This window comes from Lactuca virosa, chromosome 8 (genome assembly GCF_052849685.1).
Source record: "Lactuca virosa cultivar CGN04683 chromosome 8, Lactuca_virosa_CGN04683_v6, whole genome shotgun sequence".
Taxonomy (NCBI): domain Eukaryota; kingdom Viridiplantae; phylum Streptophyta; class Magnoliopsida; order Asterales; family Asteraceae; genus Lactuca; species Lactuca virosa.
Genome location: NC_136433.1, coordinates 55043754 through 55062830, shown reverse-complemented (window position 1 = coordinate 55062830; position 19077 = coordinate 55043754). Strand labels below are relative to the sequence as shown.

The following is a 19077-nucleotide window of genomic DNA, read 5'->3' as shown; positions in this document are numbered from 1 at the left end:
CTTCTCCCTTCTCTAACAGCACACCACCGCCCTTTACATAAACCCTTATATGCATCTATTTCAGCTCTGATTCAACAACCATAAGGATGATTCAACTCAGACATCGTCTACGTCAAAGGTGTAAGCCAGAACCTGATTCTGCTCAACACGACAACACCGATGTTCATGCCCCGATCCGATTATCGAACCTAGGTTCCGATTTGCAAAACTCGTTTTTCCAAAAAATATATTTTAAACATTTCTAGAGTATAGTTGTGTATGTGAGAGAGATAGAGAGATGGGTTGAATGTGTGACCCGTATATTTGTTTAATAATATAAATTAAATAGAAAAAAAGTATAAAAAAAGGTGGATGACTAATTGCATGACGCCACATAAGTTTCCTCGGCTCGTCACACTTCCACGTAAACTAGGTAATTGAGGATCCATTAAAAATTTAACAAAAATTACTTAATTGACAAGCAACATGTAAGTTTAATGAATTATTGTTCACATAAATAATTTAGGGATCAAATTGGATAAATAACAATATTTGATTTTTCTACTTAACATTTTCAGAATAAATAAATAAATAAATAAAAATAGTATGACATGTCCATAATTGGTATAAGTCAGCTAACTTGTAGGCTTGGTAACTGGGAATCTATTAAAAATTAGTGAAAGTGATTTAATTGACATGTAATTTGTAAGTTTAATAACTTATTATATAAAAGAAATAGTTTAGTAACCAAATCGAATAAATGACATAATTGATTGTGTTATATTATGTTTTTCCATAAATTTAATAGTTTATTTATTATGACTATAATATTCTTTTTTGTATATATTGTTTATCAACAAATCGTTTGAAAAGTTATAGTCGATAATACGGATAGTTATAAAGAAAATCACCAGAAATATAATGTATTAATTTATAAACATAAATAGTAATTTACACAGTGAAAAAAAAAGCTTTAATCAAATAATCAGTAAAAACTTTAAACAAGAAGGCCCGTCGACTGAGATCTCCTCCGCCGTACTCCGGTCGTCTCCTGTTTTCCGATCATCCAGCAGACATTCTCAATTTCTTTTATCACAAATTACTCAGAATTAAAGTATAACAAATCGAGCAATTGAGCCCTAAATCAAATCAACATTCTCAATTTACTCCCCTGTTGTCATGAGTTCTTCGGCAGTAAGCGCCTGTTTGCTGAGAATTTTGATTCGTGTTCATTCTTTTTCGTTCGATATCATATCTAGATCTATATAAATGTAACCATGTTCAAGTTTCTTCCAAAGAATTGAAAATACAACTGGAATTTCTTGATTGATTTTTGATAATGGTAATTGGAACAGGGTCCGAACGTGTTTGCAGGATTTACAAAGCTTTGTAAAGGCCTAGTGTTTGTTCTTGTTTGTGTACACGTTTCTGTTCAGATCTTCCCTACATCCCTTACCTATGTTGCACTCATTCCTGCCAGGTATCGATTAACTTCCTTCCACCACAACACACTGTTTCGTTTTGATGTTTTCGTAATGTTTAAATTCATGTTCATAATTTGCATCACAGGACAATTCCTTTCGGTTGGAATCTCTTAACAGCTGGTTATATTGAACAAAGCATACATGGGGTACGAACCTTTTTAGGGTTTATGTTTGTAGTTTCCTTACATTTGAAGGAGAAAAACGAATCAATTATTGACAATGTATACAGACTGATCCATTACATTCGTTTTCCAGATTCTTATTAGCACAATCGGTCTTCTTTTCATTGGAAAGCTCGTTGAACCCATCTGGGGTTCTAGAGAGTTCTTGATATTCATCTTTGTTGTCAATCTCTTGACTTCTCTGTGTCTATTCATCATGTCGATCTCCTTGTATTACATAACAATGGAGGAAAATTATCTGTAAGTTACAACAATGGAGGAAATTTATCTTATAATTGCATGAACAGATATCAACATCTAACAATTCTAATCTATTGTAGTTACATGCCTATTTCTGGATTTGGTGGGGCCCTTTCAGGTCTGTTAGTTGGTGTCAAACAGATAGTTCCTGACCAAGAATTCTCTCCATTGAGAATTAAAGCAAAGGTATGAAACATATGAAAGTATTCATTTTATACACCAACAAATTTACTTCCATATTTGATTATGTTTTTGGATTATGCAGTGGTTGCCATCTTTGGTGTTATTTGTGTCTATTGTTATGAGCTTCTTTACAGAAGAGCCAGCAGAAACATGTTTTCCAATCTTGATATTTGGCACATATATTGGTTGGATCTACCTCAGATACTTTCAAAGAAAACAAGAAACCAAAATCAAGGGTGACCCTAGTGATGAATTTGCTTTTTCTACTTTCTTTCCTGAATTTTTAAGGTATTTTAATGAAGATCTACATTCTACACTACCCTTGTTTTTAAGGTTATATGATTTATAGGGGCATTCATGTAATTTAACTTGTTGATTTGCAGACCTCTGATTGATCCCATTGCTTCAGTTTTTCATCAAATGATGTGTGGAAGGTCTGAAAGTTCCATTGAGACAAGGGGGTATACAGTAGGTAGTGCTGCATTACCTGGTTCTGACTCCATTGAGGCATCTAGGAGAAGGTAATATTATTATTAAAAAAAATAATAATAATAATAAAAACACTTTTCTACCTTCAACTCCTTTAAATTCCAATTCCCTCTTATTGCAATTCCAATTCCAGGGAAAGGGGTGCAAGAGCATTGGAAGAAAGATTGGCGTCTGACAGATTTGCAGCTAAAGGAAGGACAATAGAGCCCAAAAGAGATGGAAGTGAAAAGGTTTAAAGATAAAAAATATGGGAAATTTCTCAATATGCAAGTATATTAGGTCTTAGATCATTATGATTCTTTTGTTTTTTAGTGTGGGATGAGAAGTTAAATATTTTCTCTCATTCACATTAGTTTTAGTCGGAGTCAATTGTATGTCAAGTTGCATGTCAAACACAGTACAAACTGTTATGATATGATCTGTCGTAGTTACGCAACAAAGTAGCTATGATCTCTTGTTAGTTATGTCATAAATGCAATTGGCAAAATAGATGTGAAGGTTTTATCACTTTAAACATTTTTTATAGTTAGGATCAAATTACCGTTTTATATTCAAGAATCGGGTTGATTCTAGAAAAAGTAAAGAGATTACCATGACTAAGAAGGATAACAAAACTTAACTACACATCAAAATGCGAAATTACAAAGAAACAAAAGTCCATTGCTATTACAAAGAAAGAAAAAAGAAAAGAAATGAAACCTACATTGTTATTACAAAGATAACATCCAGGTCCTAAAGTGTTTATACCTTGAGGTACAAAGATAACATCTATATACAAATAAAAGAAATTATGCCTTTAGGCGATAGGTGCTAATGATATAAATCTTATTTTGTTAATTTAACTAAATCAAAATAAATCTATTACAATGATATCATCTTATTTTCTTCCATTTTTCCAAACGAACTACTAATGAAAAATTAAGAGCTAAGCTGTTAGTAGAGCTGGCAATGGGTCGACTTGGGTTAGGTTTGGGTTCAACCCATTTATTAATTGGATTGAAGTTTTCAACCCAACCCAACCTGTTTACTTAAATGGGTTGATATTTCCAACCCAACCCAACCTTTTAGATAAATGGGTTGTCACCAGGTTGACATGTTTATGTAGTTCCCGACCAAACTTACTACATAAATTGGTTAAACTTGGGTTAACCCATTTAAAATAAAAAAAAAAATTAACTGAAGATTATATCACTTAAATTAGTTCCAAACGTAAATAAATTTTCAAAGTATGACAAAAGCACACTCCTAATTCAAAAATATATATAAATTGTCCAAATAACATTAAAAATATTTAATTTCGAAGTGATTTTGGAGAGTGACTAATATTATCAGTGCTAAGAAAAAGAATGACAATTATGATTGAATTTTTTTAAAGATAAATGATAGTACAACATTATAATTTATAAATTAATACTTTCATTAATTCATGATAATATTCAAATAATTGTTAAATTAAATATATATTAAAGTTAAACGGGTTGAAAATAAGTTGATAATTTTTACCCAACCCAACCTATTTAATTAAATGGGCTAAACGGGTTGACCCATTTAACTTAAATGGGTTGCAAATCTCAACCCGACCCGCTAATTTTGGTTTGGTTCGGGTTGGGTTAGTGGGTTTGGTCGCCAGCTCTACCTGTTAGCTTGTTTGGTAGTCTCTTATAAAATACATCTTAATTGATAAAAGCCTCTTATAAAATACGTTCCTCTCTACCGTCGTCGGCGTTGTCTCCGCCTCCGGCTGCTGCAACACAACCCCTCCGGCTTGGACGGCTTTACCTCCAACATCATGTGCAGGTAATGTATTTGGTTTTCATTTTTATGTAATCCATTAGTGCTTGAAATTTCCAGTTTTTGTTTTAACCTAATTCACATAATCGTTTTTTTTAAAGAACTGAAATCATATGTGCTGTATGGTTTTCTGCAAATGCTAAAAATATATGTTATTTTTTTACTGAAATCAAACATTTTTTCTCTGAAATTAAAGTATTATTTTTCTAAAATCAGATTATAGTTTGAATGTAGTTTGATGCTGAAATCTAAAATCTGATGTTATGATGCTTGAAATGCTGAAATCATATGTGTTTTGTTTTTTTTTTTGCTTAGATTCTTTTTTTTTTGCTTGAATTCTTTTCTATGAAAATCAGATATGGTATATGATGATAAATCTTGAAATTTTGATTTGATTTATTGAAAATATGTGTTTGTTTTGTTTAAATGTTGCTGAAATGTAATTGAATTGATCAAAGACATGAGAAAAGAAGGATATGATTAGTTGAAAGGTTGAAGTTTTCTCTACAAAGATAACACCCAGGTCGCATGTCTTTGATCACTTCAATAAACATTTCAGCAACATTTAAGCAAAATAAATACATATTTTCAACAAATCAAATCAGATTTTCAAGATTTATCATCATATACCATATCGGATTTTCATAAAAGAGAATTCAAGCAGAAAAAAAACCTATCAGATTTTCATAGAAAATAATTCAAATGAAAAACAAAGCATATATGGTTTCAGCATTTCAAACATCATAACATCAGATTTCAGCATTAAACTACACTCAAACTATAATTTGATTTCAGAAAAATAATACTCCAATTTAAGAAGAAAAAAAAGGGTTTGTTTTCAGCAAAAAAATAATAGCACCCAATTTCAGCATTTGTAGAAAACCATACAACATAGATGATTTCAGCTCTGATTTCAAAAAAAAAAAAAAAAAAAAAACCACAACAACAACAACAACGATTCTATGAAGTCGCTGAACTTAGGGCAAATAAAATCTGGGAATTTCAAGCACTATTAATCGATTACATAGCAAGAGAAAGAGGAAGACTGAAGGCGTTACCTGCAGAAGATATCAGAGACAAAGTAGTCGGAGTCGGAGGCACTGTGTCACAGCAGCCGGAGGTGGAGACAACTGCGATGTTGGCCAGAGAGGAACATAGCTGCAGCAGATCAGGATGGAGGATGTGTGTGTGTCTGTCAATGAGAAGAAAAGAAGTGGAGGCGTGCTAAAGAGAAGCAAAGATACAAGAAAAAATGACTTGCATAGCTAATTGTACAAAAAATACCTTTAAACTTTTTTGTGTATATATATTGCCAACCAACATTTGTATATATATGACCATTAAACTTTACATTTGTTCAAAAAATACCATTACGTTACCGGTAATAGTAGGTCACCCGCCACGTGGCTGCTGACATGGATTTTACTGTTTATTATGTACACATTATACCATTAAACTTTTTTTGTACATATTATACCATTAAACTTTTTTTTTGTACATATTTTACTATTAAACTTTTTTATACACATTTTACCATTAATCTTATATAATTTATTTAAAAAAAAAATAACATTTCAAAAAATACATATTATTACATAAAAATGGGTTTTTCATTATTGTTACTCCTTGATTTTGTAAGGTTTGGGGGAGATGGTTCGTTTTTGACAATGATACTAATCACTCCCTTTTGCAATAGCATTGTACATTTATGTTAGTCATACATCGATTGAAAACCACAATGTTTGAACTTGAGACTTCCCTATAGAGTGCCTAAGAAATAGTCAATTATTCATTATTTTAGCTAAACTTTAATAAACTTACCATTATAAGTCATTTTCCTGTTAGTAAACAACGATATAATTTTAATGCAATTTTCTAATCATCAACAATAATCAAGAAGGGGGGGGGGGGGGGTGGTGGGAATTCAAAATCTAATATAATGGATAATAGAGTGTTTATATATTTATACATTTAAATGTATTAAATTTAAACTAAAATAATGGATAATTGAGTATTTATATGTTTATACATTTAAATATAATAATATATACTACATAACCATCATACTGTTTTCAATTGATGTATGACCAACATAAATGTACGATGCTATTGCAAAAGGGAGTGATTAGTATCATTGTCAAAAACGAACCCTCTCCCCCAAACATTACAACATCAGGGAGTAACAATGATGGAAACCCATTTTTATGTAATAATATGTATTTTTTGAAATGTTATTTTTTTTAATAAATTATATAAGACTAATGGTAAAATGTGTACAAAAAAGTTTAATGGTAAAATATGTATAAAAAAATATTTAATGGTATAATGTGTACAAAAAAAAAAGTTTAATGGTATAATATATACATAATAAACAGTAAAATCCACGTCAGCAGCCACGTGGCATGACACGTGGCGGTTGACCTACTAGTACCGGTAACGTAATTGTATTTTTTGAACAAAGGTAAAGTTTAATGGTCATATGTGTACAAACGTTATAATTGGTTGGCGATATGTGAACAAAAAAAAGTTTAATGGTATTTTTTGTACAATGCTTATACTTCGTGACCATTACAAGTCATTTTCCCAAGATATAATAGGGCACATTGGTCAAATGTGGATATAAGTCTATTTTTTAAGAGGCTTTTATCCAATTAAGATGTATTGTATAGGAGGCTACCAAATAATGCCTAATTAAGAGATTTTATAACAATTTATACGATGATAGCATCCTACTTTCATTCCTAGTGAAAAGTCTTTATGCCTTCGTTTTTTTACCACTTGATGCACCTCCATGATCTTAGAATTATTCTATTTTGGAGGAAAGTTTTTGACCCGAGATGCCAAAGTCTCGACCATGCATAGTTTGAGCCACCTCACTTCTACTCCCTATAAAACACAAAACACAAGAAATACATGTCAAATACAAAGGACCTAATTTTACAATGTTTATTCATGGTCATATGTTTGTCCATGAACATATGTTCATCTAGCAACATTGATTACAAATTTGATCAGAGTGTCTTAAAAACGACAACCATTTAGTTTCTGTTCATCAATACAAGCACACCACTTTAATCCATATTAATTAATCTAAGCCATTAGCAAAATGGACTTTACATAGACTAATATTTTAATTTGGTTATTAATACTACTATGAAAGTTCATAAATATATATGTTTAGTTTTGAAGAAATATGTATGTTCAACTATGACATATAAGTATGTTCCCCACTAAACATATACATATGTTCAGTGATGAACATTTACTTATGCTCCCCAAATCATCTGCATCACTAAGAGTGTTCTTTTCTTTTCCAGCCCTAAACTGATTTATTTTTTCCTGATCAAAATTGATTTTATGTCATTTTAGATTTTCCAACTTTGATTTGACTAGTAATATTTCAATTCCTTTGTGAATTGGATATACTTTGATTCTACAAAGCTTTTACTCCATTCAACAAGAAACAGAGAATCTACTACATTAAAAATGAAGATCAAAAGAGAGCTATAAAATCAGCAAACTAAACAGCCACAAAGAATCCAAGGAAATCACGTGTAGATACAGCAAAAAATTAACACGATAATTGCTTATAAAAAGTTATCATGTCCAACAATTAATGATAAACATGAACCAAAAAGTTAAATAAAAAAAAAAAAAAAAAAACCACTAAACAAGAAACAAACATGCACAAATCAAGCATTAAATAAAAACATCATCAACAACACATAGTGTAACTTTTCCTATTGCCTGGTGTGCTACCCTTAACATTTTGTTCCGGGTTCACTACTGTTATGAATATGATAATAGTGTTTATGGATAGATAGCATAGAATGATGAACAATTCAAGTTGTTAACTCACGTGATATTGTGAAATTCACACATTGACGTATGAAATTAACTAAACGTTGTACTTTGCTAGAAGAGAAAAGTTAAAGTAAGTTTTTCATAAAGGGTAAATATTTAATCTATAATTACAGATGTCACAAAATGCAAAATTACATTCAACCCTAAAACAGAGTAGAAACATTCTTACTCATCTTCGTACTTCACCTTCTATAACAAGATTAACTGTCGAGTTTAATCACGAAAATACAAAAGATTGTTGAAAGTTACTTTTCAATAAAGCTGGTGTCTTCTGTCATGCCACCATCTCCATCTGCAAAAAGTCACAACAACAAAGTCATTTCTTCGAAGTAAAGAAAATATGTAATCTTTGTAAACAAACGTCTTATATCTACCCTTTTCATTTTTAATGTCTTTTCAAAAGACAGATATACCCTCTTGTAAAATTGATCTTTCATCTTTTCAAACGACAAAAAAAGTACATTCGATTTCAGTGGTGAGAAGCATACCAAAAGAAATCCCATCTGGGTCGGATCTTGGACATTTGGTTTTCACCATATGGGTAATCTGTCTCCGACCTCCTTGTATTCCTAAATGCACAACAACCGATGCAATATATACCGATCAAAAGTAGTGTCATGATGACATTGAGAACTGAGAGATTGCGCCAATCTCTCCTCACATTCTCTAAAACCCCGGCTTTGCATGAATCACACTCGTAGCATAATGTGTTCGGATCATTGCTCCATTTGTAGCAATCTAAGTCTTGTGTCATCATCGTCATCCCATAGTTGCATTCACTTGGTGGCTTGCAACAACCCGACTGCATAAGTATGCAATCAAACACAATTGATATAAATAATTATCAAATGTTTGTATATAGTTCTAAACTTATTTGATATTACTTGTTTGTTTGGACCGAGATTGAAGCCTAGTGGTTGAGCTGCAAAATTTCATAGAGACTGTCTAGAATTAAACTGTGGAACGCACAAATATTGTTAGTACTCTGTGATTGACTCTCAAGTGACGGGCGATGTGGTCTGCTGAGACGGTGCAGTTTGTCATTTTTATATGTTTGTTTGTAAAGAAGGATGATATATATTATGGCTTTCAATGATTACTTTTTTTAATATATTAATAACTTCAAATAGTTATTAGATTCGAAGTACATATCTTGAAACATAATTTAAAAGTTATTCTAATTCTTTTGTAAGGAAAGTATCGATACTTCAATAACATTTTTTTTTCAATTTAAAATTTATTGAACTTCAATAACATTTTTCTCTCAATTGTATAGTTTAGCAAATATATTCAGCCATATATTTGTATACTCAAAACTATATCAACAATATTATATTACTTTCCATTTTTATTAAAATTATTTTACTTCAATTATGAGTATGTTAGATACCATTAACACAATCTATATATGTCAAAATACTCATCACATATATGTTTGTCTTAAATTAACTTGATCTATACGTATATATGGATCCATCATTAGGAGCACCTACCATGATGTCTCATCTTTGATCCTTAATGAGAATTTTCTTCATTTGAATATACATAGAAGGTAAGCTTAATTTCTTAAACTTAATGGGTCAAAGATTGAACACTGTAATTATATAACAATAAATTAAAAGAAATCCGATAGAATGAGAGAGTACCTGAATAGGAGACATATCCTTAGTCAAATAATCAACAGGAGACCACATGACAATATCCCTACAAGTCTTTGACCCCAAAATACAACTTCTGATTGTCATCCAATACTTTGGATCCTCAACTCTTTTCCGAAGCCATGGCGAATAATCCTCCAAGTGATACTCGTTGTATGCCCTGCCGGAAACATTCATTCCACCGCCTGCTCCTGTCACGATGAACCCAAAGATGGTGAAGGCCAGCAACGCTGCGATCAGGAGCAGCATCACCACCAGGTAGACCCAAAGTGCCCAGGCCAGGTGAAAGCATGCACCTATGAAACTGGTCAAAGATACAATCAAGACTACAAATCCGATGACCAGAAGTGGTGTTTGGAGGAAGCTTTCGCAGGTGGCGCTGCTTCTTGCTAGCCATAAGGCGCCACCTATTATCGGTATTGAAGCTAAGAGTGTGAATAGGTTCAACAGACCTATTACAGTGTTACTAAACCTTGACATGTTTCAGTTTTCTTGATACGCTAATGCTTTTTATTGCCAACTCTTTGTCTCTCACCTCTTCTCTCTCTTATATATATATATATATATATATATATATATATATATATATATATATATATATATATATATATATATATACTCTCTCTCTCTCTCTCTCTCTCTCTCTCTCTCTCTCTCTCACACACACACACACAAACACACGAATATGTAAATCCTTGGCTTTTGTATATATCTCTCCTCTCTCTCTAAAATGAGGGACAGTAAAGGTGGATTCTTTGTGTTGTTGTAAAAGGAGTGATGAACTCAAAGTTTATCCATACTTTGGTTCATATTACTTTCCACATGCACAAGGGATGGAGGAATTTCGAGAAATATAAGTTTGCAAATGACCAAATTGCACTTCTTAACTGACTTTGTTTTCATTTTTCTTATAGGCATAATAACAAATATGCTAATTATACATCAACTTTTTGATAAATTCATAAACCTAAAGCGTGTAAAAATATGATAGGGAGAACTTAAGCATGATAAATTTCTATCTTTTAACGTTATAAAATTGTATAATCTTTATGTATACCATTTTTATACACTTAAAAATATGATCACTAGAAAATGTTAGTGTATTAAAACATCGGTGCAACGGGTTCCCTTATGTTTTTATATATGTTGGAGTTTTCATCTCTTCATAAGTAATGGTTTTTTGGAGAGTTAATATGAAAAATATAAAATTGAATAAACTTTATGTATACCATTGTTATACACTTAAAAATATGATCACTAGTAAATGTTAGTGTATAAAATATCGGTGCAGCGGGTTCCCCACTACTAGAATACAAGTCTTTAATGACACGCAAACCATGACACGTAGTGATTTATGATACGCAAATATGTGTGTCCTAAAAATAATGTCACCTCCCCCAAAATTTAAAGGATTTAGGACACGCATTTTTGTGTGCCCTAAAATTAGTGTCTAAAAAAACACGGAGGGCACCTATAATAAAATGTGTGTCGTCTAAGTATGTTGTTTTATAAATTTTAATAGAACGCGCGTTTCATCCTTTAATAGCTAGGGGGAAATGAAATCCCCAAAAATTAAAAACTCCGCCTTGTACCGAAAACCCTCGTCTCATTTATATGGCTGAAAACCCCCTTCTCATCAGATTTCCAGAGCTATCTCCCCATTTTGTCGAGATTGTTGTAAACTGCAACATTCTTAAACCAAGGGATTCAATTAAATACCATAACCCAAACCCTTTCTGGTACTTAGGAGCCAATTAGGGCAAAACGCAACCCTCATACCACTTTTGCTCTCAAGAAACCTTAGGTACATACACTTTTCCTCCTCTTCTTCTCCATACGCTTTCTCCTCCCTTCCTCGCCGGTGGTCGTCGCTGCTGCCTACTTCAACCAGCCCTGCCCTTCCTTTTTCCCGAACCCAAGAGCATCTGTCGACAACTTCTCCGCTTCATCCGCTCAACAGATCTTCGATTACTACCTCTACGATACCATCAACCGCTCCAGACCTGTGGACAACATGTCTAAATCTCGCGTCTACGCGAATGTCAACGTTGTTCGCCCTAAGGAATACTGGGATTACAAAGCACTTACTGTTCAGTGGGGGTAACCTAACTAAACCCTAGATTTTACTTTAATTTCTGTGATTTATCTCATGATATGAATTAATAGACAAAATAATTTGATTTATGTGTATCTACTTGGTTTAATTTGATTCGAATTTGTTTCAAATTGTGACTAGGGTTGAGATTTGCTTACAGTTACAGCTCTGGTTTGCATTTTTTGGTTAATGATGTTTTTTTAATAAAATTCAAAAGTTTTAGTGGGTAAATCATAAAAAGATGATGCTTCAAGTGGTTAATTCCAAACTATAGTGGTTAATTCCAAACTGGGTCAAAATTTAACCCTAGATATTATTATGTGGCTTCTCTCGGGAGTTCCTCTATTAATAGTTCATGTTAATAGAGAAAGTCAGGGAAATGATGATTTACCCATTATGTGACCAGTTATTTTGACTTTTTTTGGTAATAAATAACCAGAAATTGCTGGCATTACAGGAAGTCTTGTGGCATGACCCTCCTACACCTAAACCTGAAGCAACTACTACATTATTTTACTCTATTTCATCAACTCAGGTACATCATTATTTATTTCACATTTTTGTTTTTCCATTGTATATATAGAAATTGTAGTGGTCCATTATAACATCTTCAGAAGAACAATATGAGTAAGACATCTTTAAATGACTAAATTGTCATTTGTTTGTCTTTCCTAATATTAGCTTAGTTTCTTTGCTACCTAATGACAAAATCTTGCACTGCAAAGGTTATTGGAGTCGTATGGGATTTGTGAGGTTAGTATTAAAGTTTGATCCTTAACTATTCTTTTTTTTTTTTTAATGACAAATCTTGTAGAAGATGTTAATAGTAATTTAGCCAAGTTTGTAATCAAAGAGCTCCTCTGGTTAATCAGGTCACTGGGGATCCTTGGAAGATTGTTACTGTTTAGAGAAACTTAGCCAAATTTGGAATCAAAGAGCTCATAAGAACAGGGAAGGTGAGATGTGTCTTAAATGTCCTTTTTCATGCAACACACACACACTAACTGTGTATGGTGCAAATTGTAGATTGCTTTAAAAAGAGAAAAACTGGGCGAAAGTGCTCCATTTTGGAACTTATGAGCAACTTCTTATCCAGATCTAGAATCCCTAACTCCAATTCCTACTGCCTCAAGTACAACTCACACAACTCAAATAGTTAATGAGAACTTGAGTGTGGTTTCAGGGGTATATTCTTTAAGCTTTGCAGGTTTCTATTTGTGATAACTACTTCTTTTTTTATTATTATTAATTTGATTTATGATATATTTGTTTGAATGAAGGGAGATGTTTATCCTGTGGAGTACTACGATATGTTCTCAATGAATCAAGTCCTTGACCCCCATTAGGATGTGCTTTATGAAGAAGATGTAAGATATGCATCAATTTCTCATTTTTCATTAATGTCTTATCAACCATTATTTAGCAAATAGTTTATGGGGTATAACTGAGATTTGAAATTTTAATAAAACAGTCAACTGGTCATAAGTCTCACACTGTCAACATTCTTGTGAATAATGCTCCTGGAGTTCTCAACCTAGTCACCGGAGTTCTCAACATTCTTTCGAGCTAAACTTGTTGATGTTTCTGGTCACACTATCACATTAGAGGTCGTTTTTCTTTTAAAATAAAATAAAATTTCATAATTCGGTAATCCCGTTTTCTACTTTTCTTTATATTGATATTTTCTGGTTTTCATATTCCAGCTCACTAGAGATTTTAATAAGATGCTTGCACTGCAAAGGTTATTGGAGCCGTATGGGATTTGTGAGGTTAGTATTAAAGTTTGATCCTTAACTATTCTTTTTTTTAAATGAAAAAATCTTGTAGAAGATGTACCAGGAGTTGTGGTTCAACTCAAGGGACGTTTTAAAGTGACCGAAGCTGATTGTACCCCAAAGGTATATAATTATTTATTATTTATTGACCAACATTTGGATTCTATCTTTTTTATTCAATGACTTTGTAAGCATTGAGTTTCAGGCGCCAGGTAGCATGCCTAGTCCTCCAACTTCAATTGTACAATTTGTCTCTCTTCTTCCATCTTTACAAAGCATTTTGCAGCATAATACATCACAAAGGGTAAATCATGTTTGACTCTATCATCCCAAATTACAAATTTACCCTCTAGATTGTTGTCTTGAGAACTGTTTGAAACAAACAGATGAAATTATTAGCATGCTATTGTTGGATTTAGTGTCTAAGCCCATAACTATAATTGGTATGTACTTGACCCGAGAGTATCATGGTCCATTTGGGTTGTATGACATCGGAACATTCTAAAGGATGGACTTTTGAGAAGACGATATTTATGATTTAATAATATATTATAAGTTCTAATATATTAATATGAAATCATATTATTTAATTAGTATTGATCAAGAATTAGTTTGGAATTAATTTTGTGATCAAAAGGGACTAATTAAATAAATGGGGATTGATTGTGTAAATCATTCATTCTTATATAGTGGGCTTATGATCCATAATCCTTTATGTTGGGCTAAACCCATGTGGTGACCCATGGATACTCCATGGAGGTTAAAACCCATGGAGCATGAGGAATGTGGAAAGTCATGCACATTAGGGTTTGCATGGTGTAACCCTAGTTGTGTCACACTATATAAAGGACCCCGTAGCTACCAAAATCGGCACTTAAGTGAAAAGGAAAGAGGGATAGCCGATTTAGAGTGCAAGTTAACTTCTCTCAAGTTCTTCCAATTGTTGGTGGTGTTGTGTGAAGCATTTGAGGCATCACACTTGGGGTGCTAGGCTCTTAAAGGCTTAAGGAATCAAACAACAAGAAAAGGTATGTCATTCTACTAGATTTTTGTATTACATATACTTCGTAGTATGCTAGTTAGGATGAAACCTTGGAAAAATGAAAGGTTGCATGTAATAGAGAAAACATAGATCCAAGGTTTCTAGGGTGGCATGCACACCTTAGGAGTGTTAGAATGCTCAAAACCCATCAGTGGTATCAGAGCCTAGGCTTGTTTTCAATTATACTTGATGCTACTTGTGTTAAAAGCTTGAAAAAATTGAATTTCTGCTGTCTGGACAGTGGACTCGCCATTAGCATGATCATTACCACATCAAAAACAGGTTTATAAGTCCACTGACAGACTCGCCAAGTCAGCCCTTTAAACTGACCAACTCGCCCACCGCTTAGTAAAGTCACTTCTAAACCTGTTCCTTATAAAACTTGTCCAATTCAAAAGATAATCATCAAAGTTTCATGTTTTGTATTAGTTTATATGTTTAGGCTAATTACATGAAATTTGTTTGATTTGAATTGTCTTGTTCATATGAGTTTAAGTTAGATCATGGACATTACTTGACATGCTTGTTAGTTTAATTTATGATCTTAATGGCCTTTGACGTGCTCCATAACTTGTCCTCAAGTTATGGAAAATGTAAAGTCACTTCTTTAAGAGGCATTAAAAACTTATAGGTTATGAACTTGAAAAGTTTTGACAAGTTTCAAAAGTTGTCCTCAAATTTTGGAATTTGTAAAGTCACTTTAGAATACTTTAATTTCAAACCCTATAATTTTAAAAGTTTAAAATTCAACCCTTATACTTTATAGTATTATAAGTTAATTATATATATATATATATATATATATATATATATATATATATATATATATATATATATATATATATATATATATATATATATATATATAAGATCAAGTCAGCCTTACTGTTAGTAGGCCTCATTCACGAAACCGGTCTATAAGGGGGGTATAAGGTCACTGCCTATAAAATGGTGGTTTAATGGGTGTCCACTCTCACCCACCGCTTCCTTGACTGATGGATGGTCGTTATCCGAACGGGTAGGATATGACTATAATTCTCATTAAGTATAATGATAATAAAGTAACTAAATGTTATTATTAAATTCCCAATCTTATTTACTTAAGGAAAATATGAAATTGATGCTAATCCATGAAAATTGCACTTTGCACCTTACCAAGTCGTTGATGAAGCATGTGTGGTTAACCGACACATTGATTGGGTGATAAAGTCGAGAGTACCAAGCACATTTTGCATGGTTATTCACACCTTGTTTGTGATCCTCGGTATCCCAGTCACAAACCTGAAAGGCATAATCGAGATTTAAACATGTCATTGAATTGTTCAATGAATCTCAAAGGATCTAGGAGTTTCAATCCAATTAAAACTTAATAACAATTTCTTTTTTCATGGTGGAAATTGGTAAATCATCATTTACCTACCTTCAAATATTTTGCAAGTTAGATTACGTCATCCCTCTTCCAATTTTGTAAAATATTGTGTTAGGTCCTATCCTTAATATTTTATTTGGGTGTTTTATTAAGGACGCTTTATCTAATCTAAACTTGTTTTTCTTTCTTTTCAGATGTCTTCCAACACTTCTTTTGGCTCAAACCCTACTGGCTCCTTCTCTCTCATGAACGTTTGTGGGAGAGTCATCTTCGATGGTTCCAACTTCAATTATTGGATTAGGAACATCTGGATGGTCACTCGCTATGAGGACAAGGAATATGTCCTTGACAAGGAGCTAAAGGAAATTGATGAGTCTTCTGCTACTCCTGAGGAGATTGCTGAGTTTAGGGCACATGAGAAGGATACCACCAAGGTAGCTTGTATCATGCTTGCCACTATGTCAGCTGAACTCCAAAAGTCGTATGAGGACTTTTACCCTTTTGAGATGCACCAGGACCTGATGGAAAGATACCATCAGAGTGCTCGTCAACAGAGGTATGAAATCATCTCTTCCATGATAACAACCAGGATGAAGGATGGTGAACCCATCACGGGCCACTTGCAGAAAATGCAAAGGTTTGTGGACCGATTGCTAAAGTTGAATGTGAATTTCCCTGAGGAGCTGGCTATAGATATCATTCTACACTCCTTACCTCCATGTTATGATCAGTTCCGAATGACCTATCATATGAACAAGGAGGAGGTCACACTTAGCAAACTTCAAGGGCTTTTGAGGACTGCCGAAAGTGGTCTCAAAGGTAAATCGGCTGTTACTACTCCTACCACCGCCCCTGTTCTGGCAATTGGACAAGGGAAAGGGAAGAAGAGGAAGGCTCCCTCAAAGAGCCGCAAGGGAAAGTCTCTTGATGGATCCTCTTCAAGTGGGACCAAGGCTAGTTCTGCTGCCCCCATTTCCATTCCTAAAGAAGCAGAGTGTTTCTACTGTCACGAAAAAGGGCACTGGAAGCGAAGCTGCCCCAAATACTTGCAGGATGTTAAGGATGGGAAGGTTAAACCCACCCATGCAGGTATTTATACTATTCTATCTAAAAACCCATCACATTCTAACTCTTGGGGTGCTTGACATGGGTTGTGGATTTCACATTTGTTCTGATGTGCAGGGCCTAAAAGGAAGTAAGGATGTGGAGCACGGGAAGATAAACTTGATCATGGGGAATAGGAAGGTTTCACCTATCACCAAGATTGGAGTTTACTCTTTATTGCTTAGTAGTGGGTTAAGAATAGATTTGAATAATTGTTGCTACTCATCTGATATGGAGAGAAATATTATTTCCTTTCATGGTTTGTACAAACAAGGTTTCAAATTTTCATTTGATAATGAAATTGGTGCAATAAATGCTTATTATAATGGTGTTTTTTATTTTAAAGCATTACCTTGTAATGGTGTATATGAAACTGTGAATGTTGTAGACAACTTAGGAAATGATGTGTTGCATATCGATTCTTCCAATGAATTGGATAAAGCATGCTTGTGGCATTGTCGTCTTGGACATGTCAGCAAGAAGCGCATAGGCCAACTCCAAAAGGCTGGAGTTTTGGAGTCATTCGACTTAAGGTCGGATGACACTTGAAAATCTTGATTACTTACAAAGATGACTAAATCACCCTTCACTGGTACTTGTGAGAGGGGTGAGGGTTTGTTGGATCTCATGTACATTGATGTGTGTGGGCCCTTCAGAACCGCCACAAGGGATGCTAACTATTTCTATGTGACTTTTACTGAGGATTACAGTAGATATGGCTATGTCTACTTAATCAAGCATAAGTCAGTTGCCTTTGAGAAATTCAAAGAGTTTAAACAGGAAGTGGAGAATCAGTTGGGCAGGAAGATAAAGATGCTCCAATCCAATCGGGGTGGTGAGTATCTTAGTATCGAGTTCCTTGACTATCTTAAGGAATGTGGAATTGTTTCACAGATGACGCCACCTAGGACACCACAGCTTAATGGTGTGGCTGAGAGGCGCAGCCGAACCTTGTTGGACATGGTTCGTTCCATGATGAGTCGAGCTTCGTTACCTATCTCATTCTGGTGGTATGCCTTAGAGACTGCCGCCCATATCCTTAATCTACTCCCTACCAAAAAGGTTGCCAAAACCCCTCACAAGATGTGGACTGGGAAGGCTCCCACATTAGACCACATCAAGGTTTGTGGTTACGAGGCTTTCGTGAGACGCGAGACTCATGACAAGCTCGAACCTCGGAGTGAGCGGTGTATTTTCATCGGCTACCCACATAATTCTTTTGGTTATCTCTTCTACAGACTGAATGACAATGTTGTCTTCGTTGCGAGGAGAGGAGTCTTTCGTGAGAGAGAGCTCATAGGCCAAGGAGACAGTGGGAGGCAAATTCACCTTAAAGAGCTTCAAGAGTCAAGCGGTGAAGGAACCTCAAACATTAGCGATCAACCTGAGGAGGAAACTCCTGTTGAACCAATCGACAAGTCTGTACCTCTGAGGCATTCCGGTAGAGTTAGTGTTCCACCTGAGTTTTATGGTTTCCATATTACTACAGAAGGTGATACATTTATCAGTAATAGCACACTGGTAAATTTGGATGAACCTAACAACTACAAGGAAGCCATGACGAGCCCCGAGTCTGCCAAATGGAAAGAGGCTATGGACAGCGAGATTCAGTCCATGTATGATAATCAAGTTTGGAACTTGGTTGACAATGTACCGGGTCGGAAGACAGTCGGGTGCAAATGGATCTTCAAGAAGAAGACCGACATGGATGGAAAAGTACACACTTATAAGGCGCGACTGGTTGCGAAGGGCTTTACTCAAACTCCGGGAGTTGACTATGATGAGACATTCTCGCCAGTAGCGAAGATTAAGTCTATTAGGG

General features: G+C 34.1%; 2 protein-coding genes across 3 annotated transcripts; one reads left to right on the top strand and one right to left on the bottom strand.

Moving 5' to 3' along the window:
• The first annotated feature begins 968 nt into the window (after positions 1–968).
• LOC145134370 (rhomboid-like protein 19) lies at positions 969–3044 on the top strand. Its single transcript, XM_079069226.1, has 8 exons — positions 969–1173; positions 1335–1459; positions 1549–1609; positions 1719–1885; positions 1966–2071; positions 2151–2356; positions 2452–2589; positions 2691–3044. The coding sequence occupies exons 1-8, from the start codon at positions 1159–1161 to the stop codon at positions 2791–2793; spliced, it is 921 nt and encodes a 306-aa protein (XP_078925352.1). The 5' UTR covers positions 969–1158; the 3' UTR covers positions 2794–3044.
• Positions 3045–7104: 4060 nt separating this feature from the next.
• On the bottom strand, positions 7105–10403 carry LOC145132933 (tetraspanin-6-like). 2 transcript variants are annotated; one of them, XR_013718301.1, is made up of 4 exons: positions 9859–10403; positions 8701–9014; positions 8382–8504; positions 7105–7234 (listed from the first exon to the last, which is right to left on the bottom strand). XR_013718301.1 is itself a non-coding variant. In XM_079067885.1 (3 exons), coding segments are annotated over exons 1-3 (807 nt in total). In that variant the 5' UTR covers positions 10351–10403; the 3' UTR covers positions 8275–8503. The 2 variants fall into 2 exon arrangements, 1 of the variants encoding a protein (XP_078924011.1); XM_079067885.1 differs by lacking the exon at positions 7105–7234 and having other exon boundaries at positions 8275–8504.
• Positions 10404–19077: the final 8674 nt, after the last annotated feature.